The 27,493-nt window shown below is 37.1% G+C and overlaps 4 protein-coding genes across 11 annotated transcripts; 1 reads left to right on the top strand and 3 right to left on the bottom strand.

Annotated features, from left to right (window-relative positions):
• Positions 1-2,376: 2,376 nt before the first annotated feature.
• Positions 2,377-11,063, top strand: LOC148853540 (putative inactive purple acid phosphatase 27). 2 transcript variants are annotated; one of them, XM_088983945.1, is made up of 12 exons: positions 2,377-2,723; positions 3,734-3,825; positions 3,985-4,057; positions 4,181-4,303; positions 4,541-4,633; positions 5,216-5,345; positions 6,624-6,705; positions 6,798-6,930; positions 9,067-9,272; positions 9,386-9,511; positions 9,875-10,184; positions 10,644-11,063. In XM_088983945.1, exons 1-12 carry the CDS (start codon positions 2,541-2,543, stop codon positions 10,947-10,949), a joined length of 1,857 nt encoding a protein of 618 aa, XP_088840071.1. In that variant the 5' UTR covers positions 2,377-2,540; the 3' UTR covers positions 10,950-11,063. The 2 variants fall into 2 exon arrangements, with proteins under 2 accessions (XP_088840071.1, XP_088840073.1); XM_088983947.1 differs by lacking the exon at positions 2,377-2,723 and adding an exon at positions 3,164-3,218.
• Positions 11,064-12,665: 1,602 nt separating this feature from the next.
• Positions 12,666-14,093, bottom strand: LOC148853541 (BIIDXI-like protein At5g11420). Its single transcript, XM_088983368.1, has 3 exons — positions 14,055-14,093; positions 13,917-13,944; positions 12,666-13,222 (listed from the first exon to the last, which is right to left on the bottom strand). Exons 1-3 carry the CDS (start codon positions 14,091-14,093, stop codon positions 12,666-12,668), a joined length of 624 nt encoding a protein of 207 aa, XP_088839494.1.
• Positions 14,094-14,655: 562 nt separating this feature from the next.
• On the bottom strand, positions 14,656-17,217 carry LOC148853542 (protein TEEBE-like). 2 transcript variants are annotated; one of them, XM_088986170.1, is made up of 3 exons: positions 17,080-17,217; positions 15,521-16,030; positions 14,656-15,434 (listed from the first exon to the last, which is right to left on the bottom strand). In XM_088986170.1, the coding sequence occupies exons 1-3, from the start codon at positions 17,087-17,089 to the stop codon at positions 15,355-15,357; spliced, it is 600 nt and encodes a 199-aa protein (XP_088842296.1). In that variant the 5' UTR covers positions 17,090-17,217; the 3' UTR covers positions 14,656-15,354. The 2 variants fall into 2 exon arrangements, with proteins under 2 accessions (XP_088842296.1, XP_088842295.1); XM_088986169.1 differs by lacking the exon at positions 17,080-17,217 and adding an exon at positions 16,183-16,298.
• On the bottom strand, positions 17,143-27,055 carry LOC148853543 (uncharacterized). 6 transcript variants are annotated; one of them, XM_088986163.1, is made up of 9 exons: positions 26,397-26,918; positions 24,042-24,154; positions 19,648-19,716; positions 19,275-19,390; positions 19,107-19,161; positions 18,749-18,869; positions 18,354-18,401; positions 17,828-17,922; positions 17,143-17,673 (listed from the first exon to the last, which is right to left on the bottom strand). In XM_088986163.1, the coding sequence occupies exons 1-9, from the start codon at positions 26,488-26,490 to the stop codon at positions 17,575-17,577; spliced, it is 810 nt and encodes a 269-aa protein (XP_088842289.1). In that variant the 5' UTR covers positions 26,491-26,918; the 3' UTR covers positions 17,143-17,574. The 6 variants fall into 6 exon arrangements, with proteins under 6 accessions (XP_088842289.1, XP_088842290.1, XP_088842291.1 ...); XM_088986164.1 differs by lacking the exon at positions 26,397-26,918 and adding an exon at positions 24,579-25,054; XM_088986165.1 differs by lacking the exon at positions 26,397-26,918 and adding an exon at positions 24,294-24,463.
• Positions 27,056-27,493: the final 438 nt, after the last annotated feature.

Genomic DNA, 27,493 nt, shown 5'->3' on the forward strand with positions numbered 1-27,493 from the left:
ATTATATAATTATATATAATAAAATTAATATTTATCGTCTTTTGTGATAAATGTATTTTCAATAAGTATGTATAACTTTATTTTGTTAAGTTATTTAATAGAAAATTTTCAATAATTATTGGAGATTACATTACTATCATTGAAATTTTTAAAATTAATTTATTGTACTTATTGTATTTATTGTGTTTTTGTTATAAGTTATTGATTAATATTTAGTAGAGCTTAAACTATTATTTGAGATTATACTATTTATTAACTAAGTTAATATATTTTTAATACTTATTGTATTTTTGTAATTTTTGTAATTATTGTAGTTTTCATTATCAATATATTTTCAATAATTGTGTATTTTTCTATAAATTTTCAATAATTATGGGAAATTAAACTATTGTTATTTATTAGAGATAAGACTATTAATTTAGCAGAAACTATGAGTGTTCATGAGTTGGTTCGGTACAATTGTAGGTTATTTGGCCAACCAAATTGACCTGGTCAGTTTAGGGAGTTGGTTAGCTGAAACCGATTAACCTTTTGTGAAAACCAACCCACTCAAGTTGTATTGGTTTTGGTCGATTTTTTTGGTTTGGTTAGTCTATTCAAAAGATTTGAACTTAAAAATTAAATTAAATTTTAAAAATTACAGTGCAATCATTAAAAATAAATTTATGATTTAAACATTTTAGACTAAGAAATATGGGAAATTTATCACTTTTTCATATTAAAAATTATATTTAAAATATAAAATATTAATATATATCAATGGTTAGGTTGTCCGATTTTGGTCAATTTACAAATGGACAAAGTGGAACTGATCCAACTTGGTCGAACTGGAAAATTTTTGAACCAAAGCTAACCTAAAATACTAGAAAACTGACCAACTCAGGTATTGAACAAATGTAATCTATAGAGTGGTTGCCCATGTCTTATTAAGGGCAAAAATTGTATTTTTATTTTTATTTTATTTTGATTAAATTTATTTAAATAAACATTAGGTCAACACTGTCATTTTCCACTGTCATCTAATGGAAGATTGATTAAATTCATTACAAACTATAAGTGGTGTTTTGGTAAAATGCTAACTATAAGGTAGATTTTAGTAAATCCATGAAACTATAAGGGGTACTTTAGTGTATGACCATTTTTATTATTTAGCTTTCTCTTAATTAATCCCATGCATCGCATGGATCCCCACTAGTTTTTTTTTTTTTTTTTAAAGTTGGTGTTGGTTCTTTTTGACTTTATTTCAATATTGTCTAGGGCAGATTCGATCCTAATAAAAGCAGGGCTGGACCATGTAGAAAACTAAAAGTATGTTGGTGCTGCTGTCGAAAGTAGAACTCTCTAGTCTGGACTCTTCGAATTCGGTTCAGCTTTGTTAAAGGTAGAAGGGATTATAATGTTCTGCTCATATGCTTTGTTAAAAAAGTTTGGAGTTAGAGGTGCAACTTGGGTGGGCCTAGGTTGGTAAATTTGGGCTTAACTTTGAGTTAGGTTAAACCTGAGTTCAAGGTTTGAGGCTTAGGGAGGGTTGGGTTGATCCTTAATCCCACCCAATCCACCCAAGTTTTACCCCGGGAAGGAGCATTATGATGTATTAGTTTGTATTTTTTATTAAATTATTTTAACTTTTACTAAATTTTCATTTAGTATTTTTTTGTTATTTTAAATGGATTAGAGGTTTTTAAATTAATAACAATTAAGTTTAAAATTAATAAATTTGTTAATTTTTAATCTTGTTAACAAATTTGTAGTATCGTTTTATTTTTTTAATGAAATTTGAATGGATATCAGATTATAAGATTTAATTTTGAGACTAAATTTTTTCTTACTTTTTATTATTTTATTAATAAACATGTATTAATTTGTTTCAACTTTATTTAAAAAACTCATATTAATACAAAATTAAGTTTGGATAATTAAACTAAAATTAATTAACTAATTAACTAATTATATTAATTTATATAAAAATATATAAGTAATATATATGGGCCGTGTCATATCAGGGCCATAAACCTAAAACCTAAAATTTAATAGAATTCATACAATCATGCCGAGACTGACACAGTCCGTGTACCATTATGCCGGATCAAACCGCGGGCGGCAGAGCCCGATTTACACCTCTAATCGAGAGTAGGTGAGGGTGAGTCAGTGGCGGACTCTTTAAGATTACAAGATAAGAATTAACATTTCAAGATTAAGATTAGGATGAGATTACAACAGAAATTTAAAATAATTTGAATCCTCCTATTTACGTAACTGTGCATGGTTATGAGGTGTCACTGCTCTTAACACATGCAACAAAAAATATTCCAATCCTAGGTAATCCACGTTCTTGTAAACGTCAACTGTCAAAAAGAAACTGAAGCCCATATCAAAGAAAATCAATCGCGGGAAAACGTCATCTCGGAAATATAAATACTAATTGAAAACATTCCGAAGTTGGGGTTGATTGGTAGTCAGCTGATAAGTCTGGTATATAAATACTAGAATACTACTACTATACTAGTTGTTCCTGCCGCAAATTTCTAAAAAGATCAGGGATGGAGAGAATGTTCTCTCTCAAGTTGTTAGTGTTGTTGTTGCTCTCCAATGGTGTTGCAGCAGCATCTCATAGGGTTGTGGGTGGCGAGCAACCGTTGTCAAAGATTGCAATTCACAAGGCAACGTTAGCTCTTCTAGATTCAGCGTCTGTTAAGGCATGCCCTCTTGTTCTCGGCTTGAAGGTAGAAAGAACTAGTACCCATATTCCATTAGTTTCCAATTTGCTCTTCTTTACTCCTTATACTCTTTGTTTTTCTGTTTCTACTTTGATCTTCTTCTTTCCTTTTTCCCTGCCATCGTCTTCTGTAGTCTTGAACTTTTTTACTTCTTATTAATATAATATGCCAATTAATCTTCCTTGCTTCAATGCATCTGTTTAATTAACCTTATTAAACTTGTATGATATTAAAACTTTTGGTCGTAAAAGCAAAATCCTCACTAGAGGAGGAGTAATCATTGGTTGGGAGTTCTTTGACATTTAGCATTTTTATATCATTTGTCCGCTTCTAAGGTTTCTCAGAGAATTTCCGACCCTAGATTTTAGTGGCTCATGCTGCTCCAAATAGCACCCAATCATATGATCATTATATTCCAACTTCCAAGTAACGAGTTTTCCTCTTGACTGTTACAGTGAGTTTATCACCGGCAAGTGATCATCCTGTTTGGAGCAGCAAACGGTGTGTGTGTGTGTGTGTGTGTGAATTTTGTATCTATTAGTAAAGCTGATTTGAATTTTGTGTTTATCCTAAATTGTCATAGGTTCAAAATTCATATATGTAATTTTAATTCATTTTCTTCATGATAGTTCACTTTATTAATAAATATATAAAATTTTGATCATTTTTTAGTTTAATTTATTTATATTATTCAATATTGATCGCAATCCGAATTTGATTCAAATCCCATATAAGTCTGATGGATAAGATCCAGTTCGATCTGTTTGCAGCTCTAATCCTGTTGGAGTGATTTACTAGCTTGGACCATCGATTATATGTGTGTTCCTTTATGCAACAACATGTAATTCCTACATATACATGAAATAATAGGTTTTACATTTACTCTATTGGAATTCTTGACGTTCAGAATGCTTGGGTAGGTTTTAAAGCCATTATCATTGTCTAAGCCTTGTCCCAAATATATGGGGTCAGCTACTTGAAATGATTGGTTTAAATACTTGATCAACTTCTTGCAGGGGGAAGATACTCAATGGGTAACTGTGATGCTTCATTGCCCCAATCCATCTGAAGATGATTGGGTTGGGGTCTTTTCTCCTGCAAACTTCAAGTAATTCTTTCCTCTATCCTTCTTTGTTATCTTTTGTTCTACTATGCATGGATTATGAGTTTTTTCCCCACCATACACTAATTCTTGGACCAAAATCCAAACTTCCAGAATAATGTCTACTTTTCCCTCTTTTATTGTTATAATGATATAATCTGGCAGTTTATCAATCTGTCCACAAGAAAGCACTGGTTCAAGAGTACGGGCTCCATTTATATGCTCTGCACCAATAAAGGTTTGTACTTCATCTAATTTACAGTATTGGAATAGTGGAATAATCTTCCTGGCTTTGCATTCAACTAAAATAATTCTCATTTGGTAATATAACTAATCGAATCTTGGTCATGTGCATCTTCAGTACCAGTATGCAAATTACTCCAGTCCAAATTATACGAAGACAGGGAAAAGTTCTCTGAAATTCCAATTGATCAATCAGCGGGCAGACTTCTCCTTTGTTCTATTTTCAGGCGGATTATCAAATGTGTGTTCATGATTCTTTCTTCTTTTCGTAGTTCACTATTTTTCTTCTGATTCCTAACCAGGATGGTGCTCTATTATAACTACTATTCTTAAATGCTTGGCCATCTGATATTTGATCTTATTTTGTAGTTCGCTACTCTTTTGTTGTTATCTTTTCATCTTATGAACTGAGCTATTAGAGAATGTGGAATTCCACATCCACTCATAATCAGACTAATGTTACAACTGGAATTTGCAGCCAAAAGTAGTGGCAATTTCAAATGTGATATCCTTTGCAAATCCAAAGGCACCTGTTTATCCACGTCTTGCTCAAGGGAAGTCATGGGATGAAGTAAGTCTATTTGAGCAATCTTCTGAAAGGATTTTGACTATCTTAGGCATGATACATTTGTTTAGGTCTTCAGTGTCCAATGTCACTTGTAGTAGACTGTTCCATTTTAGCATCACTTTCCAACCAATGTTATTTATTATGTAGCCAATAAATTTATTTCCTTGAATAGTTCTGGCCTTCTGGTTTGGATAAAATAATGATATTCCTTTCCTTCCTTTTTTTCCTGTTATTATGTGGTCACTGTCAAAAAGCATTATTAACACACTTGGGGTATCTTGATCTCCATGTTATTGTTTATTTAAAGATGGTTGATAAATGATGAATATTTTCATTTGGAGGATTGAGAAGCCATGTAAATGAGGTAATAGTGATTTCTCTGAGGATGAAATAGCTATGTTTATCCATAAAAACTATAGCTTCTCTAAATGAATCTTTCAAAGATTGGTCAATTTGAAATAGTTATGTTTTGGCAGCAAGCTCTGGTTAGAAACTTTATCTGTTGAAGTATTGGCCTTTGTCTTCTATTTTGTCTTTTGGAACATCTAAAATTCCATGTGCCAAATATCCTATGTTTTCTGGCAGATGACAGTAACATGGACAAGTGGCTATGATATAAATGAGGCTGTTCCTTTTGTCGAGTGGGGCCTGAAAGGAGAACCTCAGATGCACTCACCAGCTGGGACATTGACATTTCAGCGGAACAGCATGTGTGGTATGATCCCTTTTTTTTTAGTAGCCTGCTTGATGCAATTAAGACAAAGGGTGTGAATGCATACAAACTACAAATTGCATCTTGGTCCCAAATTTTCTCCTCCAACTAATTAGTGATGCCTGTGAACACGTCTTAGTTGGTTCATCTCTCCACGAACTTGCATTTCTTGAGCATTCTCTTGTTTTAATTGACCATGTTGATCATGTTTGCTTCATTGACATTTTATTTATTTTGGATATACTAATGCTTATTTAAAAGTAAAATAAAAACCTAATTGCAATTTTAATTTCTTCAAACATCAAAGACAAACATAACCTTGTGAGGAACACACAAAGTTAATCTCTAGTTTTTGCAGTCCCAGATCTTGCACTAGCAAAAACTGTCCCCCCCCAAAGAAAAAACAGCCGCGTGAATCCTGTTTTACCACTCCAACATAGTAAGCCATATTATCCATTAAATTGTGGGTCCTGATATCTTTTCTTACTATCTCAATTGATGTCCTTCTTTACTTTCCCCTGGTTCTTTAAAATGATCAACTTGCATAAGATCTCTTCTTTTCACAGATGCAGTGAAAGCACCCCCCAAGGTCCACTTGTATTATCTGCATTGCCATGACCATATTAATAAATCTCCTTATCATATTGACTGATCTAATGTGTTCTCTTATCATTCCCTAACATCTTATGAAGGTTCTAATTCTCTTTCTTTTTTAAAATATCTGGATAACGGGAGTTCCTTGATTTCATTTTCCTTGTGTTTGAATTTCTAGTTTAGGACTTGTGAGCTGAAATATGGTATGTTTTTTCTGCCTTACTGATAACACGGCTAGAATGTTGACACAGACACAGGAATCAGAATCGAAAATGTTTATGAGCAAGCAAAAACAATTAAAATACTCCTTATTTTATTGAATTTTAACATTATCAACTTTAGGCAGTTTTTAAAAGATTATCTTTATTACTTAACGTTTTGTAGGAAAAATGACATTGTACATTAACTGTTCATCTATGCCAAATAGGCAAGAAAGAAAAATGTCAGATAGGAGTGTCCCTCAAGAATCCATGGAGTGTCAGAGTCTGATGCATATTTTAAGCAGACAATTCATCCATTTAGGAGAATACATGCAATACTGGTTACCATGAGAATATGAGTTGCAGTCATGATGTGGAACACCTAATATTTTGCATCCATATTGCTTTATTCTAGCAATGCTCTTGGTTGGGCAGGATAACATTAATGAGCTACACTGTGATGTGGTTTACTTGCTGCATTATGCAGGTGCACCAGCACGGACAGTTGGTTGGCGTGATCCTGGTTTTATCCATACAAGTTTCCTGAGAGACTTGTGGCCTAATTCAGTGTATAAATCTTAATGACGCATATTTTTTGCTGTAATAGGGTTTACAAGAATTAAACAATATGTTTCTAAGAGGGTGGTAATGATTGATCCAGGTATACTTACAAGCTTGGTCACCGATTATTTAATGGTTCATACATTTGGAGCAAGATTTATTCTTTCAAGTCGTCCCCTTACCCTGGGCAGAATTCATTACAGCAAATCATCATATTTGGAGACATGGGAAAGGTAGAATCAGAAGTTAAAAGTAAATAAGCAAATAAACACTCATTATTTGTGTATAACAAATTGAATATACCAGTTGAGTACACCATTTGTAGAGTAGTCTGCGAACTGATATGGTTGCACATGGCACACATGCAGAGAGTTTCATCTATCAATCCTATTGATGGCTTATCTAACTAGGTTGTCTTGTAGGCCAAAAGGCAAATGGATATGACCCAGTTTAATCAAAGTATTAACTAGTCAAATGAGGGCCATTACCAACCACTTTAATTAGCCAGTTAATACTCATGATGCAGTTGTTTGGGCTGATTAAGTGTTGATTGGGTTAACAGGTCGACCTAGTCAAATATATGATTAATACTTTATTTGCTTGTCTTCATCTATAACTATTTAAAGTAGTATTATATATGCTTTTATTTGGCACATTCTTGCTAGTTGTTTTAAGCATTTGTGATTGAACATGATTGGTTGGTGGTATACAAATACAGATAAGACGTAATAAAAGCAGATGGTGGAGGAGTTTTTGTTAGTTTTCTTCCAATCAATGGTGTACTGGTATTGAGTTGCCATAGATAAAGGAATGCACCAAACAAAGGCTATAATAACTCCTAATTAAATGTTTGATATATTTTTTGTAAGTTTTCTTACAAATTAAGTGTTTGCTATATTTTTCTTTTATTGCATAAGTGCATGCAAATTGACTTATATATGATTTTATCAATATCTTATATTTAGGATGCATCTTTTTCATGATTGGCTACTCACTGCCTTGGCACCAACTAGTCGTTGCATCAACTGATTAGTCATCATCATACCACATCAATACTCTTATATTTGTTCTACTAGGACTAACTGAATTTTATATCTATACTCTTATATTTGTGCTACATGTACCATTATGTTATTGTTAGATTGTGTTGAGAAAACTAATGCCAGGTTCCTGTAAAAAAGATAACAAATGGGAGAATTTGGAGGATAAATTCTGACAGATTATCTCTCAGATCGTAGTAGGACAAACTGCATTTTGGATCTATACTCTTGCATTTGGGGAGGGGCCATTACTTGGTGTAATGGTAATATCTTGGGCTGGAAAGCCCGAGAACGTGGGTTTGTGTCTGAGGACGGCCACTTTGTGCAAAAAATGCCAAAGGTTATGATCATACCCACTCTACCCCTCCCAAGACCCCAAATAGCTGGGACCAACATTGGGTAATTGCCTTCTTTTAACTCCTGTATTTGGGGCACATATACCATTTTGCTATCGTTACACAATTTCTGCAGTCAACGTAGTAACCAAGGACTTCTTGCTTTTTCCTAAAAGAAGAAAAAAAGAGGGAAAACAAAAGTTAAACACCTTCTTAATTCTTTTGTCTGAAGCATCAGTAGGTAGTAGTAGTTGTTTGCCTTGGTTGCAGGAAGCATCTACCTAAACAGTAAGCTACACTCCCCGTTTGACCTCCTTCATTCCACCTGGATATATTCAGATTTGCATAAAAAACTGTCAATTTTGCTTCTTTTTTTTATGGATTCTAAATATTTTTAAAATCCGTCTGCAAACTCTCCAAAGTTTTCTTATCATAGAAAATGGAGAAACATATTTTAGCAAATGATTTACGCTGTTCCAGATACCAAACATCCACTTATCCTGATGTTAAAATTTGACTTTTTCAAAGCACTATCTTTGTTTCACCAAAAAAAGCATTTATCTTTTGCTTCCTTGAAGAAGTGATAAACTTTGAGCTTATTGAATAAATATGCTTCAGTTACTGTGGAGCCTAACTAGTTTTTTTAGTGGATTCCAAATATTTTAAAAATCCATTTACAAATTCTCCAAGGTTCCGTTAAATAGGGACAGTTTTCAATGCAAGATTTACTCTGTATACCAAGTGTCCATCTATTCTAATATTAAATCTAGACTTTATCAAAGGATTATCTTTTGCTTCCTTGAAGAAATGATGGATTTTTTTAGCTTATTGAATCAATATACATCAGTTACTATGGGTTTTTTTCTTTTCCATTCTTAACATAAGAGTCATTATTTAACTTTCAACTCATGACTTTGTCTTGTGCAAGTAGGTTGTCTATAAGAATAATGGTAAACAGGTTAACATCCATATTTTCTACATTTTCATTTTCCAGGCAGAGCGTGATGGTTCTAATGAATATAACAATTACCAGCCAGGCTCGCTTAATACCACAGACCAGCTTATCAAGGACTTGAACAACATTGACATAGTTTTCCATATTGGAGATATGCCATATTCAAATGGATATATATCACAGTGGGATCAGTTCACATCACAGATCGAACCCATTGCATCAACTGTGCCTTATATGGTTGGGAGGTTTGCTGACTTTGCATTTTTTAACATTTTAAATGTATTTCTTTTTTACTGGGCTTGGATATATTACTGATGGAAGTTACTGAAAAATTTGCTTTTATTATATTTCTATGTAGTGGCAATCATGAACGTGACTGGCCTGGAACAGGATCCTTCTATGACACTACAGATTCTGGTGGAGAATGTGGCGTGCCAGCTGAGACCATGTTCTATGTTCCTGCTGAGAACAGGGCCAAATTCTGGTAACTAGATAATATTTCTTCTTCATCAATTCCAAAAGTTGGAATAAAAAGTTAATGTTGGTCTTTGAACAGAAAACTGACATTAAATCTTAAACATGATGGTGCCAATTGGCTCAGTTGGTAAGGCCTCTGACTGGTTGTAATGGAGACTTGGGATCAAATCCCTTCATCACCAGGGTTAGGGAATGGGATGCCCCCTACTGTGTAGCCCCATGAAGAGGGGGGAAAAACTCATGGACAACTAAAATAATCACCATGAGGAATATTTATCATCCTTCTGAAACAAAACACGTAAAGGATATATACTATGCTGTCATTCGCTGCCAAAAAGACTAATTGTATTACATCATTTTCTTTTTGTAGGTATTCAACGGATTATGGTATGTTTCACTTCTGTATATCTGACAGTGAGCATGACTGGAGGGAAGGCTCTGAACAATACCATTTTATCGAGCATTGCCTAGCATCAGTAGACAGGAAGAAACAACCTTGGTTAATATTTGCTGCTCATCGTGTCCTTGGTTACTCCTCTGGGTCTTACTATGGCATGGAAGGCTCATTTGAAGAGCCAATGGGAAGAGAGAGCTTGCAGAAGCTTTGGCAAAAGTATAAGGTTGATATTGCTTTCTATGGCCATGTCCATAACTATGAAAGGACATGTCCCATATACCAGGTAATTGATAAATTGCCAATGTATGTTATATCTTTCCACGAGGTTCTATTAATTAAAAGACAATATCCTCTTCATGTAGAGTATACAATGCATGAAAGTGTATGCAAATAACATGGTGCATTTAGTGAGATGGGATGGACTCCCCACAAAGTGTGTACCTGACTGCCTATCCCCCCACCCCAATTGGGAACATCTCCCCATGACAAGCACGGAAGATGTTCCCAATGCATGGGGAAATGGGCTGTTGTGGGGTGTGTTCTGTGGGGAGCCCATCCGAACTTGCATTTAGTCTGTTGACTTTGTTGGTTAGCTCCTTATTTTCTGAAGCCAAAGCTTTTGTTCAAGAAAATATCACCATCATATTTGGATTGCTGGGATGGTGTATCACTTTTCTTGAATTATATGATTTAGAACTTTACATTCTACCCACCTTACTTTCTCTTGTTTCTTGTGATGCAGAGCCAGTGTGTAAGCACAGGAAAATCTCATTATTCAGGTACTGTGAATGGGACCATTCATGTTGTTGTTGGTGGTGGAGGTAGTCATCTATCGGAGTTTAGTGATCTTCAGACCCTCTGGAGTCTCCACAAAGACTATGATTATGGATTTGTCAAATTGACAGCATTCAACCATTCCTATCTACTCTTTGAGTACAAGAGAAGTAGTGATGGAAACGTCTATGATTCTTTCACTATATCAAGAGACTACAGAGATGTCTTGGCATGTGTACATGATAGTTGTGAACCAATCTCCTTGGCAACTTGATAAACATTTAATACATCATTAGGGAGAATGAATTTGTACTTCAGTCAATATGAAAAATGCTCCATTGATGTAATTTTAAATACAATCTTATTAATATAAATGAAGTTCAATACATGAATAGTTTTTGTCAGATAATGTGGGTGACTCTAGTGCAAATGATGTGGTTAATGCCTCAGACATGGCATCGCCAAAGAAATGCACCAAAGCTCATTATTGGTTTCAAGGGAAATAGCTAAGGGTTTGATCCTCTGCCCATGTGTGGATTCTAATGCCAGAGAGACTGACTTTATACTTTATGGGGGCACTTATCTGATAATCCCTATGCTGTTTTGTTTTGGGTTAAGACAGACTCCATAATGTTGGATTATGGACTCATGGACACATAGCAACAATTACCTTTCTTAAGGTCATGGAAATAAATGTCCTGCACAAGAAAGTATGACCCACAATATATTTCATGCCATCCATCAGCCAATGTGTTACGGTGTGCCAAATAGGAACTTTGGCTCTGGTTGACAGCCATATGCCGAGCATGTTACCAACTTTGGGAAAGTTAAAGCCAATCAGGTATTGTGAACAGCGATCTGAATTCTGGGTGCTATAATAGTATAATGACAGAGGACGAGCTCCAATGCCATCATATTCATTGTTATTCGATCATTTCGATATTGATACAAATTTTTATACCCCTGATCATGAAAATAACTGACAGATGCAATCAGATCATAAATTCTAAGAGGTGGATGTCCAGGCAGCAACATACTGAAAATCTGTCTCTGAGATGGTCTGATCTGGTCGTGTGTGTAGATATCAATGAGCTACACGATAGCGCCAAGCAAAAGCAAGTTGATGGAAGGGGTGAGCAAGTGCAGAGAGAATATGGGTTCATATGACAAGAAAATGGAAAATTTGCACTATGATGGACTGAAATTCTAGAACTTGTCTGAGTTATCTAACTAATGAGTAATAAATAGGGTAGTGCGCTCATGAATCATGACTTAATGAGAGAGAAGATCATTGAATCATCGTTCTTTTTTTCCCTCATTTTTTCTCTAATAAATTTCATGGTCCCTAAAGTTTTGAAACGGAAGATAATCACCCTGTTTCAGGCTTTCATCACCATCAGTGTCTCCATATTTTCAGTAATTCAAAGCAAACGTTGTTTAGACTTTAGAGTTAAGGCACTACATGAAACGAAATGATTTTTATTCTTATCACTATCGAAGATGGATCCTCTGATGATTGGTAACAGAACTGTGCGATGAAATTAGTTCAGATTTTAGATTTGTTTGAAACTGAAGAACATTACGATTTTCCTTACTGGTACCCAAACAGGGTCTCAATGTATAGAACTACTCATTTATATCTATCGGTGGGGATCTCGTTGATCCACGTTAACGCATTATCCAGACACTCGTTTTGTCCAAAACTCAGAACTATTGAATAATGTCCATCAGCCAACTGCTAAACCAATCATTCTCTTTCAATCAATCCATCAGAACCTTTGAAGGAGTGCAATTTATAGAAGGCTTTTGGACCTAAGAGATCCAATCAATCTCTACAGGCGAAGGAATCAGGCCAGCTATGCTTTACCCAAGTTCTCAAAATCAAATTATTCAGTTACAAGTTACAAGGAACAACTTGTAAAAAAAATAACAGTAATATATAATAATAAGTGGTAAAACAAATTCAGATTTGGCTCTACTTTTCAATAATCTATACAACAGCTACGATGAAAACCAAGCATAAAACCAGCATCCAATTCTGCATTTGTGGTGTGAGCTCAAATGAAGCACGGAGTACCACGTTGTCGATCACAGGACCACAAAACACAAAATCTCTTGTCTGACTCGTGGTTAGGCTAACGAAGCTGATGTTTGTTAGAGCTGAATCTGCCTTGAAAGTCATGAGGAAGCTTTGGGCCAAGCTGGTTCCGTTGGTCTGCATCATCAAGTTCATTGACGTAGATCCTGCTTGCACCCTCACGATGAAATTTGCATCACCAAGTACAAATTCCAAGTTATAGGTCGTACCCTTATTGAGCTCTGTTGCTGTTTGTATCCCAGCTGAAGCTCCCGAAACAAGCTCAACTGCAGCTTTGCCTTGTGGAACTTTGTAGTTTTTGGAGTCTATGTATTTCACTGTCCCTATCACAAACCATTGTTGTAATGCTGATAGAGTGAGACTTGGTTCTGCATCAAGTAGAATCCCCTCAGTGGAATCATTGAGGAAAGCTGGTCCCACTTCAAATCCACCATTGAGCAGCAGGTTGTCTGCATCACCCCACCATTGAATACCATAAATTGTACAGTTGGCGTTAGAGATAAATATAGATCGATCGTATCATATCATATAACAGAGGTGGTCTGAAATTAATATAATGTTTAGGGCTTGTTCTTTTCTTCCTTAACTCTTATCTCTTTATAGGAATCTTATAATTTTATAATTTTAAAGGTTTTTTTTTTTTTGTTTTGGATTTTGAGAGGTGAAATTTGGCCAAGGGATGTTGGTTCCAATTGACCAAGAATCCCATATTCTTTTTTCAGATTAATGTGGGGATTAAAGGAAGTTTATTTTACTCATAAATGATACCCATCTCCTAGATGGATAAATAATTTCTCACTTGAATGTGACAAAAATGCCCATTTTAATAATAGATTTTTATGGTTAAAATGGCTATTTCTTTTTTTTTTTTAATTTTTTTAGTGTTTGTTTCTTTTATTTCTTATGTTTTAAAGAATAATCTTACAACTTTTTATTTTCTAATAATACTCTCAGAATACAATCAGAAATTAGGATAGAGGAGAGGCTAGAGAAGAAATAAAAGTTAACCAATACAAATATTCAATTTGTACATGCTTACTATAAGTAATATTAATTAATGGTTTCAAATTAAAAGGTTTGGGAAAGGAGCAGTTTGGTCCATTAGCATTGGTTCAGTCATTTGGGATAAGAAAATCTACATACCAGTGGCCTGAATGAGAGTTCCAGTGCTCTGAAGAACGACATTGTCAATCACAGGACCGCAAGTGATATTTGGATCAGCTTCTGATGGTTGAGTTTGGAGGACAAGGTTGATGGGCTCTCCGTCGTATCCCCAACTACCCAAGTAGCAAGCGTGGCTTTCCCACTTTTCCTTGCCATATCTTTACTCCAAGGAGAAGAGCGAGGACTTGTTGGGAGCTGAGACGTGGTAGAACAGTTGTCTCCGCCTGGTCCAAAGGTGAAGGTAAGTAAGTAATTCATGATGTCTCCATTAGCTTTGAAGGTCTGGTTGATCTTGCCGTCTTGACCCAATTGGATGGCGTGTCCGTTCCCCGGCAATGATACGTTGGGCCCTGCCGTTACATACTGCACTGTGCCGGAAAAGGTTCATCCGGGAATGGTGTTATTTTGGTTCAAAAGCACAAAAGGGTCAGAACTGGAATTAGCCGGTATGTTTGATGGTGGTTTTTCGAAGTATGGATTCACCAGAAGATCTGCAGGCGGAAGTCGGAAGGCAGCGTTGCGAGTCGCAAGCAGTAATTCAAAATTAATGAGAGAAAATATATATATGTTTGGGGCCGGCCGTTAATTCACCTGCATGTGCCGCTGCTATGAAGAGAAGTGGGAGAAGTACTTCCGGCCGCTTCGTCGGTCTCTGTCTGTGTATCGAGAGAGAGAGAGAGAGAGGGAGAGAGAGAGGGAGAAGAAGAAGAATAAGAAGTAGAAACTAGAAAGTTGTTTCGCCAGTTGACTAATCATTTCTTAGTTGTTACAAGCTAATTCATGCGATTTTACAAGATGTTGAGTTGGCAGCAGCACATGTTTAACAAAGTCAAACCTCAATAGAGACTTGGACTACGGCACAGAGAATTACAGTTACAGAGAATAATAACAACCATAGGAAGGCAACCCAACGACTTAAATTAAAGAATTACTAAAAATAGAAAAACGAAGCAGGATATTGTAAATTGCTTTCTCTGTATCCCCTCACTGGCAGAAGTACGAAGAAGAACCACATCGTCGATGACCGGACCACAGGGAAGAAGCTCTCTACTCCGTCTCTCGTTGAAGTTAACAAAGCTTATCGGGGTCAGACTTGAATCGGCCTTAAATGTGAGGGAGCAATTTCGGACTGAGCCTGTCCCGTCGCTTCGCATCGTAAAATTCTGAATCGTGTTTCCTGCTTGGGCCCATACTATCAACTCTCCCACGCACGAATCCTTGGCGTCACCCATCATGAATGTTAGGCTATAATCGGCACCCTGCTGGAGTCTTTGAACCGTTTTGATTCCCGACGGAGCACCCGAAACGATCTCGATCGCAGCCTGGCCTTGTGGGACTCCATAGCTTTCGGTCTATGTACTTCACTGTTCCCATCACAGACCAATCCTGTAGCACTGACCACGATTCATCTGGATCTTCATCTAGTAGAATCCCCTCGGTGGAGTTGTTGAGAAAAAGCCGGTCCAACCTCGAATCCACCGTTGGGTAAGATATTATCTGTAATAAAAACCAATTCAGATCGAATCCATGGTTTTGAGTTTATCAGAGAAACTGGCGATGGCGAAGGAGTAAGGACGATGTACCTTCAAAATACTTGGGCGTCTCGATCCCTTTGAGAATAAATGTATCGACCACAGGCCCACAAGTAGCATTGGAACCAGAACGGTTGAATTGGCTCCGAATGACGAGGTTGTCGAACTCGGAGACACCCCAGCCCCCTAGATGGCATGAATGGCTCTCCCATTTCTCCTTCCCGTATCGATTTTTCAGGTAGAAGAGTCTGGAGCTACCAGGCACCGAAACATTTACGAAGGCAGTGGATTGAGAACAATTGTCGCCGATCCCTGGAGCAAGCGTGAAGGTCAACACATAGTAATAGAAGTTGTCGCTAGCTCTAAATGTCTGGTTGATCTTGCCGTCCCGACCCAACTGAATGCCGTGCCCGTTCCCATCAGAAGTCACATAACTGACGCTGCCGTTGAAGGTCCAGCCAGGAATGGTGTTGGCTTTGGTTAATTGCACCAACGGAGTATTGGGTCCTGCGGTTATATTGAGCGGTGGGGATTCGAAGTCTGGGTTCCGAAGTAGATCAGCTGCGAATAACAAAGATAATTTTGTACGTTAAGTTGGCGGCAATTCCTTTTCTTTTTTATTTTTATTTTCCATCATATCATATCACTCATCGGAATCTACATCTACTACCTAGAGGCTAGAGATGAGTACCGAGCTTTTAACTAAACTTTACCTGCAGAAGCCATTAAAAGGAAAGAGGACGTGTCGGAGAAGAAGAGAAAGCATTACAGCGGCCATGTTTCCGTCACGTAATGAGAATGAATGAGAGAGACAGAGGGGGTGCTTTATTTGGGGATGCGTTGACATCTATCTTTATTCTTTAAACAGACTTTGACTGAGAATGAAGTTGCGTAAGCCTTTTATTTTATTTTGGGTAAAGCCGTAAAGTCTAGATGAGATGAGGTAATTTTGGTTTTTATAGCATTACCTGGTGCCTGAAAATCATTTGATTTAGAACTTCTCAAAATTTCTTTTGGGAAGAATACATACAAAATACAAAATACAAGGTTTTGCAATCTAAATATTTTTATTTGTACTCCTTCCAAACAGAGCCTGAAGAACGAGAAATTTTTGAACGGTGAAAGTGTCCTCTAAAATATTAAGGAAAACCACAAGTCAAACCGTTTCTATTCATATGGTGCCTAAAACGGCCGTGATCACCATCGATTAATTAACTGAAAGGTACGTGATGGTGGACTGCACCCAAGAAGTCAAGATCTATGAAATTATAAATTAATTAACTAAAAGACAACAGCAAAACTGTATAAGAATGAGCCCACATTCTGCCCTGCCCAACCCAGCACAGCCGGTTGCTCTAGCAGCTCTTTCTGAATAATCCCACAGTAATTGGATGAGCATGAGCTGTCTATCGCCCACTAGTCCTGACTCCTGACTAGTCTCCAGTTTGAGCGGATACACATCTTCTCTAAAATAACTACATAGTCTCAATTCTCAATTCAAGACCTGAGGTGCTATCATGCGACTCTAGCTAATATTCCGACTAGGAAAGTAAGCAGCCTTAAAGGACTCAACTTTGGATAGAGATTCGAAGCATACCTGCATCACTTACCAGCTATCATGAAAAGGCAGACTCCACCACCCTCCTCAAGCTTCAGCCATTGCAAAAGCCAAATGATAAAACGACCATTGTTTTAATTACATTAGTCAAAATCCAAACAGTATTTCATTTCCAGAATCCCGATTGATGCACTATGTCCACTATTTTCAGCTATTGCAACGGGAAAATTATGACGGAAAAAATTATTCTCAGATTAGTTCTTTTAGACTTTTACAGTGGTCATCAGACTTCATTTCCGAAAAGGAAAAAGGAGCAGTAGTACCCTTAGCCTGTCCATCAAACTTCCGATAGACTAATTACACTCCAGAAAAACTGCAATAACTCATCAAAACTACCACACCCTTCTCAACCACCAATAACTGCAAAGTGAAAAGAAACAATGAACAAGTGGAGAGAGAGAGAGAGACTGTACACCTAATTATCATCTAAATCTAAATGGATAAGAACAACTCTGGTATTCTCTCCACTTTTTCCCTGCATGATAGGCTAATAAAGAAGGCCATAGGAGGGCATGTCTTCAATTCGTAGTACTTCATTCATTAAAAGTTCTCTCTCCAACTGAGCCCGAGTAGATTTCAAGACATCCTGATCAATATTATAGTTCAATATTCGATTAAATTCAATATCAGTCGGACAGCTGAGCAATAAAAACAAGAAGTTCCAAAATCATGCAGCAAAAACATGGGAAATAAAGCCCAAGCTAAACTACAGATGACAATGAAGTAATGCCACATCTTACATTGAACTCCATGTATGTGGCATTCTTCTCCAGCCACTGTTTGTCCATAATCATAAAAGCCACACAATAAAGCAAATCGAATGCCCATTCGTTCTCTGAATACACAAATAAATATAAATTATTTCCAACATTAGGAAAACATGTTTAACCACTTTAGCTGAAATAATAAGGGGAAGGGGGGGGGGGGGGGAGAAAAAAAAATCCTGATAGCTAAAATTGTGAAACATTCCATTGTCACATCCAGCTCTTGATCAATATCATACCTCAAATTATTTGACCCATGAGTCGTTGTACATGGGGAAATTCATAGTACATACTATCTAGAGTTTAGGAAAAAAAATCTTGAAAGCCCATTCTTATATGTGAACATGCTGTAAATTATAGGACTGAAATTAACATATAATACCAGTACCCCACTTTTATATTGATATAACCGCAGTCAAACTCCTCTATGGCAGTCTATGGCATGTTTCCAAGTAAAAAATATGCTTTCCAAAGTTTAAACTAATTGCATAGCAGCTCTTACCTGACAACATTTGTACGAAAACAGCTCTGACAAATGTCCTTGGTTTTGCTGCAATACAAGGTGCCCTACATTAGCAATATCACAATTGGGTGCCCCTACATGCAAGTAATAAAAGAGTAGGATTTATGATTTCTAGCCTACTGAACTACGAAGCAATTTGGATGGTTCAAATATGACAGCATATAATGCTGTTAGAATATCCAAATAAAGAAAGGAAAAATAATAGGCTAGAATGACACCAGTTGACTAGCCCTTTTATATTAAAAAAAAAGACCAATTTGGCACTGATTATGCAATTATATAATAAATCTTCAAACATTCTAAGACACTATATTCATGGAGGTGTGATTTGAATAGAACATGTGCTGGAATCCAATCAGATGGTTGATTCTTACAAGAATCTAAATCTAGCATTTGCATGATCATAAATGTTATGTTCACACCAGCAACAGCAAATGGATATTCCCATGTAGCTCGCTTCCCCCCTTGCTTGTTTAATAGGCGCTGGAAGGATGTCTGCAAATAAAAAATAAAGATAAATAAAAGACAGTTCAAACTTTCTCTCTCAATATCTAGAGAGGGAGAGAGATAAAATCCAGAGGTCTGCCTATTAGTTTAAAAGAAATATCTAGTATAAAAAATCATGATGATCATTAACGTATACAGATAGACCAGGAAAGTTAATTTGATACTATAAAGGACCACAGATTTGTGGTATAAATTCTCAACCGGTTAGCATGGTTAGAATCTCACAGAAAATGTCTTTGCAAAGAACAGCAAGTTCTCTAAAGAAATGAAGCCAGCTCCCCTGTTCATCAGGTAAGTTGATCATATCAATGAAGAAACATAGCCCGGAAACTACCTTGATGAAAGAAAGTAAACACTAAGCAACAGAAAGTGGTTGTATAAGATTAAGGAAACCTGAAATCAGTAGATGGATCTCTGCCCTGCCAACCCATTTCCTTCCATTGTTCAGATATCAAACCATGGAGTTCCCGACCAGGGTATGTAGCTGACCAAAGAGCTCTCAGAGCATCCTGCCCCATGAAAATGGCTTAGTCAATGGTCCCAATAAAAAGGATAGGGAAATATTATCTTTCAGTATTTACAATTTTCTTTTCTTTATTATTTTTTGGACTGGTTGCTTTTTCTTTGGCGGGGTGTAGGAATATTCTGGCTGTACAATAAAATGAGGAGTTTCATGCCATAATACTCTTCAAATATTAAATGTGGAGATTGTTTCCACGATTAACCCATGTGATCTCAGATGAAAAATTCATCAAGTATAATGCACCTGGTGATCTGGCCTGGAAGCATCAAAATAAATCTTCATTCGATGTTTCAATCTTTGAAGTCTCTCCTCCTGCAAAAACACAGCGTTTCCAGCAGTTATATATAGAATCAATGGTGTACTTCCACAAAATTAAGGTGTATAATTTGATTTAACCTTTGAAGAATGGCATGCCTATATTTATCGCTACAAATACTCTTCCAATAATAATAATAACCATGGGAAGAAGCTAATTTGTGGAAGCAGGTGATTTCAGAAATTTGATTTTAATATATTATACAAATAACAGCAAAAAACAAAAGCAAAAAGAATCCCAAACCATAGAGTGTGGCAGTTTTCACCCTGTTTGTGGTCAAGTGTTGGGGAGGCAGCACTTTGACGGTTTGGCCACAAAGGGGTGGAGCAAGGGTGGAACCAGAGTTCCAAAACTCATTTGAATACTAAAACAACAACAATAGATGTCTTATATTTTCACATCTGAACATCTACTTCAATTTAGTGATCTAAAATTTTGTATTAATTCTTGAAACTCCCTAAACCAAGACACCTAATCAATGCTTCATATTACATTTCTCTAGAATCAATATTGTGTTATTTACATTCAGTAATAACTAATAGCAAAATTTGTTGGAGTAGCATTTCCTTTACAACATGCATGACGAGAAGCAAGTTGCTTGAACCTCAAGGTTGCCCATTTTCATCAACTACAGAGTAATTCCATAGAAATATGTCATACTCTTGAAATATATAACAAAGGGTTATATCATGCTAATCTTAATAGCTGAAGTAACCCCTTGATTTAACTGATTTGATGGGTCGAAGTTGGCTTTAGATTACTATTTTTCATTACACGCACTTGGAGCTTATTGATCTTGAGTCCACCAAGGGCCATTACCTGATGTTGCTCTTGGCTATCTGGGGTCTTGGGAGGGGTGAATTGGATAGACCTAACCTTTGGCAGTTTTTTACACAAAGTGGCTGCTCTCAAACTCAAACTCATACACCCGTGCTTGTCATACCAAGATTTTACCACCGCACCAAGCAATGGCCCCTATTTTGAGTCCACAACCTAGTGAGAATCAGCACCTTCTTCTGTGTAAAAAAGCCTTTATCTGTAGTGTAATCCAACTAATTTAATGAACATCTTGAAGGACCATATGTTATTATGGTTTTACTTAGCATCAACTGTTGAACTAGGGCATAAGAACATGTAGGTTTCTTAGACAGGCATTTGTCATATCAGGAAGAGCTTGTATCAGGATGTCCAGACTCTGAGACATCCACTTTCTTTGCCTGCTTTGAACTTCACCGGTACATATTCCATCTGCTTTGAATACTTGGTCTGAACACTGCAATTTGCTAGCAAGTGGCTCAAGTGAAAGTAATGACCTATGATAAAGTAAAACAGTCAAAATCAATAAGCAACAGAAAATTTGGCTATGTAAATGCAAGACAAACCACATATTGTGGCCATTGGGAGTGTACATTAATTATTAATCAAGAACAAGACCTTTTTTTATCTTCAGTTGCCTAATTTTATTATTTTTGCCTATTTCTTGATAAGACCAGTTGGATTAACAGTTTTATAGAAATCCAGAATCTTTAGTCAAACCTGGGAACACAATTACGAAATGAGGATAGCACACAGCAAAATAAATTGCTTAAATCATGACATGTTTTACATTGCTTAAAACTTCTTTCTTTGTTTTCATGCTTTGGTTAATTTAACTCTACTTTTAGGCTCTGTTTGGTTTGTGGGATGATTTGGATGGGATGGGATGAGAAAGTGTGAAGTCTTCATTTTCCATCATTTGGTTTATGAGAAAACTATTGAGAGAAAGCATGACATAAATCAGAGTTGAAAATAAAACTATTTAGCTCCAGAAATCAATTGTCCCTCTAAAAAGTTTCAAACTTTCATTTAATCCATAATTTTTCACATAACAATGGACCATTGCCATCCATGAAATGGCATTTGTGAGAAAACACCTTAACCCACTTTGTCCTATAGTATCATGATTCAAAAATTCTTTTTCTTCCTGTAGTGATTTCAAGTGCCCATAGGCTCCGAATTAGATGACAGGGATCACGACTGGTGAATGGGCTTGGATGAGACTGTTCCAAGCGAAGGTGTTGGACATGGAATTTGGTCGAACATATGATGGGTGATTGTAGTTTTTCAGGTTTGGAGGAGATTTAAAGGTGGGGTGGGCTTCAGCACTACTGGCTTGCCAAAGTTGGAATTCGTTTATTGGTTTCTGGGCTTTGAACATTGTATCTGTTACAATTGAAGGGCATCAGTTTGTTCTATATTTGCATAAATTCTGGAAGTAATTAATTATCAGAATTAGTTGAGTGCATTTGGAAATAATTTATGAAAATCACAATTTTAATCGGAGGAACGATAGTGGTGTTTGGAAACATTTGGTGGAAATCATTGTATTAGAATAACAGTAATATCCATGTAGTAGACAGGGGAGATAACATAAAGTAAGAGATGGAGAATTGAAGAGAAGAAAAGAGCTCTGTTTTTTTCAAGAAAAAATAGGTTATATCTTAATCGAAGTAAAATGGTATAAGGAAATCAAACGCTGAAGAGAGAGAGAGAGAGAGAGAGAGAGCATTGGTTGTTGGAAACCATGGCAGCCAGGCCCACTGTGATTGCACCATATATCTATTTGGTTTTTGGAGCTCAAAAAATAAAGAGGAATTAAAAACAGTTGAAAAGGTCACAAGGAGACAACCATCTATCTGAAAATATCACCGGAAGTTTGAACGTTGCTATTGGGCAGAGGAAGTGGAGAAGACAAACAACAAACTCTTTTAACCCGATACTCTTTCCCCTTATTTTCTCACCGGGGTCGCACTGTTTTTGTGCGACCCCGAATCCCAGTTTTTGAGAAAGTGCGCCCCCCTATTTTCCCATCCCATTTCCATGCGTCTCACAAAATAAACATGGGAAAGTGGATTAAACCCAAATTAGATGGCTGTTACCACTTGAAGACTAGGTTAGCACAACATCCATCAAACCTTAAGTAAAAAAAAAAATGAAAATCTTGCACAACTATTATAAGAACAATACTTTAAGAATCAAATATTGTACAATCATCAGCATATTTCCTGAATGCCATGTTGCTTAGATGAAAACATTGAGAAGGATGAGTGGAAAGATTAGGATGGATGCATCCAAGGACAAGTAAATTTAAGAAAAGATTTAATTTGCATTTGGATGAGGATGGGTTTGGATTTGACCCTAGAGTTACTACTTTCAAGTCTAAGAGTATCTTAACCCTGCTATTTGTATCCACTCTCCAGATGCCCCAGGGCTCACTGAAACCTTTTTTTTTGGGAATTTGAACCAGAGGTAGTCATTTCATTTCCAGTTTTTCCACATTACTGAGTGGGAATGGAATTCAAATCCAATTCCCTTCCTGCAATCCAAACTTAAAGCACAACCCGAATAAGCAGCAAGGTAACTGGAAGTTCAATTAAATGGTTCAATTATGTAGAATGAGGATTAAATTGCACTGATGAAAGTGGGAAGAAGATGAAAGGAAAAAAGAAATTATGGAAAAAAAAAGAAGGGAATGAGAAAAAAGAGGGAAGGGACAAAGATAAAAAGGGAGATGGTTTTAGGGAGTTACTAAAAGATTTGATGACTTTTGCTTTAACAGAAAAAGTGGCCATCAGGTCATGTTAATGCTTGTGCTTTAACAGGAAATGACCCCAGATGGTTCACCATGTAGATGTTAGTTGACAGCAGCCGATCAAATTGGCCCTACTGAAGCAGACATCACAACCTTGCATTTATCAGGGGCGAAAACATCCTCTGCGTAATGGAAGCACTTCCCAATATGCAGCTATCTGCACAAATAGCAATGAGAACAATGACAATAATGGTAAAAAAAAGGAAGTGGATAAACAAGGGATCCCAATTACGAATTTTAAGGAATTAGAGGCTTCACCTATCAGGTTTAGCCACTGGTGTAGTGTGCTGCCAGACAATGCATTTTAAAAGAACTCCCGAAGAAAGACAATTTCATCCAAATACTAGTATTTGAATTCATGAAGCGTCCACTACATGTGAAACCAGTGAAGGCAATGGGGTTGACTTCCAACTCAAAGCATGGGAACACCGTTTCTTCCACTGTTACCCTTGTCCTTATAAAGTTATAATCTTTCTTTATATATTAATCCTAGTGAAATAACTCAGTAGCTCAACCCAGAAACTGATAAATAGATTGGGGATGAGCATGAAATAAGAATAGGATACAGTTTCGGAACCTATTTAAGTTGACAAGAGACAGATTTGCAAAACAAGGGAAAAGGGCTTAGGAAAACCAAGAAAATAGGAACAACTGAACATTTAAAAATCCCCGATCAGTAAGCATTCTTGCCTGTAAGGGTGTCAAATTCATGCAAATTCGTTCATAAGCTGCTCCCTTCCTCTTGAAGCAAACGCAAGTGAGGCCTCTCCCTATCCACGTTGGCGTACCACACATTGCATCATCTGCAAACAATCATTCTGTACTTACAACCATCATTGGAATCAACTAACGGATTATCTACTAATAAAAATTAATCTTGTTTAGTACATCATTTAAGTACTAAATGACTGTCTAATGACCACGATGGATATTCCCAGCTACCTCGCGTAAAAACCACACCAAATCATTTCATTACAACTAGCAAGGACGTGAAAGCCAAGCAAATAGGGCTGATGAGAAATGACAAAGTAGTTCAGGAGAAGAGCATCTGATCGAGGGATAAACCATGTGAGGGAAACACATAATTAACTGTTCCCAAGTAGATCAGTCTCTGCTCGTTATGTCCACGGGGTGCACTTGTATAGTGTGCTGGGTGGGCCAAAAGCTCTGTTGTCGTCCAAACAAATACGAGAAGAGGGAAGACACAATCAATTGGATCATAATTACCATTAGACGGATGGGTCCCATGCTGCCGTCCAAAAGCTTCAATTCATTCAACATATTTATATTCTTAACCATCCACTTCTGATTTCCACTTTATTAACGTAGAAATAAGCATCAATTATCAAGTTATGTACTTATCAAACCCATGAAGAACGAAAAGCACATCGCTTTCTGCTCAAAATACGTCACCCCGCCTCATCGGAAAAGCAGCTCAAGAAGCAAATTCCCAAGTTCCAACCAACCGGCAACCAATGGTCGCGATTCAATGTGGATCTGGTGAATTCAACCGCTATATTAAAGTTAGTTGAGATCGGCCATTATCCAATTCAAGGTAGGGCCGAGGGTATAGATTCTCATTTGACGTCGAAGGGGTGTCTCATGTGAAAGAGAGAGGCCCTTTGTTGAACTAACATTTATTAAAAAAATTGTAAGGATTCTGGAAGGCTCAGTCTCACCGATAAAAACGGTGAATATTGTTCTCTTCCCTTCAGGCCGAGGCTCCAGCACGTTAGTGGTTGAGAGTCCTAAGACTTCGAGAATTGAGACTCGAGAGAGCGGAGCGGGGACCAACAGACACTTGGATAGAGACAAATTTCTGACTTGGTCCTTCCCAATAATTACAAAGAGTTCTTTTTTATTGGATAAATAAACTTGTGCTCGAAGTTACATGTGTGTCCTGTAATCTGTATGCACAAACCATTTTACCATTCAATGGTGTTGGTGGTATAAAGTATTGACAACAGTCTCACACTTCGTCCGTAATTTCTCCGACAAACTCAATACGTATTGTATTTCTCCCTCACGAGTAATAACGACCATAAATACTTTAATATAACACCGCCGGTAGGCCGGTGAATGTGTTCGGCGGTTCGGCCGTCTGGTAGACGAAAAAAAATGGTCCACCGCCCTCCGGCTTGTTTACGTGTCCGACATTGCTAATCAAAACTCCGAAGATTGAGGTGGTCCCCGCGTATGGAACGGTCCTGATCCCTTTGTCCATTAATAGGAAAATCTCAAAATCTTCCCATTTCCTATTTTTAGGCTAGAAAAAGATTTCCCCATTTCCCTCAAGTTTGAGATCCCCCTACCGATTTCTCCATGTCAAATTTTCTTCTTACAGAAACCCTAGGTTCCACTTCCACCACCAAGGCTGCCGGATTTCATGCCTTGATGTCGGAATGGTTGGCTAGTCATCATCTTCTTCTACCACGCTTGTCGGTTTCATTTTTCTTAGGACAAATATACAGACAAATCATTGCAAAACCCTAGATACTCCATTCGTAACAGAAGAGTCCGGAGATCGTAGAGAATGGACTGCTTTAGAAAGACCAAAGTCGTGTACAAGTGCAGAAGACTTTAAACCTAGTAAGGAATCTTACCTCACGTCCAAGAAACATGACTCAAAGCGCATATAAGAAACATAGAAAACTGTTAGAGACAAAATGATGGAAATTCTCATCAAACTCGCGCAAGAACTTACACAATGAGAACTAATTGAAAATGCAATAAGCAAAAGAAAAATATGAAAATCAGACTCCACTTCAAAACAAAAGATTTTTGGAGAACAACCGATATCCAAATTGCATAGACGGCTAAAAGATAAAACCGATACAGAATGAGAAGCACGGAATGGCATTCGATACCATGAATTAACAGATATCGCTTCAGAGGTGTTGAGACACCAAGATTGCAGAGAAAAAGGTTATACCTTTTGATAGAAAAATCAGCGATAGACACAGGGATCACACGAATATAAGAAAGCTATGAGAAAAAAATAAATAATAGTGGATCAAACTTGAACGATTGCACAGAAGAGAATACCTGAATCAGTGGAGCCATGAGTGCACCTGGAGAGAGAAGAGGAAGAGAGGGTACGAAGAGCAACGCAGCCACCATGTGTCCTCTCGATGCTCATTTCAACGAGAAAATTCCCCTTCGCCGCTCCAACCTCCAAGAAGAACTAGTATTTCGTAAACTCAGAAACAACAGATGACGATAATAGGATAAACAGGATAGAGTAGTCAGTAGAGAGATAAATAAACAGGGAGGAATGGGAAAAGAGACCGATGAGTCTCGTCGTCGTTTTCTGTTTGCTCGCGGCAGTAGCTCACCCTCCGAGAGCACGAGCTCAGTTCTAAATTGTCTAGAATGACCTCAATGACCGGCGGTTTGTAATAAATGACGATTACGTTCTCCCTCCAATTCTCGATTTCTTGTCAGTGGACCTTGGACTCTGCCGCGTGGAAAAGACACGTTTAGAGATAATTGGCCATCCCTTTTGCTCTGATAGCACTTCCCTTCCGCTTGTTTTGAGCGATGCTCGCATCACGCGTTACGGATTGTGTCAAATCACAAAAAAGGAGAAAGCATAAATGGAGATTTTTGTGCAAAACATAGAGAACATTTTTGTATTGTAGCGAAAACAAAGCAAGCAAATATCATCGGAATTCTCAATACATACTTGGGATGTGCTGTGGGGCGCCTCTATCGGGGGCTGACGTGAATTCAAGTATACGGCATTAGGGCTGGAAATTGAATGGCCCAATCCGAATGATCTGATCCAATTTTAGCTTTTGTGCAGGACCGAATTGGACTAGAGCTTCGGTTTAGAAGGAATATAAATATGTAGTGTGTAAAATTTTGTATTTTATAAGTATTTATATTTATATTTTTTTCAAACTGATCCAAATCCTTTAAGGTTTGGCATGGTTAATTGGTTTTAGACTTGTTCATGGGTCGGGTGTCCGATGGGCCGGGTCAGCCTTCGGATGGGTTTGAACATGTTTATAGGCCCACGGTTTTAAATTCGGGCCAAAAAGCCCTGTTCGCAATAAATTCGAGTCGGGTTTGGGTTTTGTCAAAATAGCTTGGCCCGATCTAAAATTAGATTTAAAATGAATTATGTGATTATGTCCATT

The sequence above is a fragment of the Nelumbo lutea genome, chromosome 4 (assembly GCF_056320005.1).
Source record: "Nelumbo lutea isolate HS-2025 chromosome 4, American lotus-T2T, whole genome shotgun sequence".
In the NCBI taxonomy this organism is placed as follows: Eukaryota; Viridiplantae; Streptophyta; class Magnoliopsida; order Proteales; family Nelumbonaceae; genus Nelumbo; species Nelumbo lutea.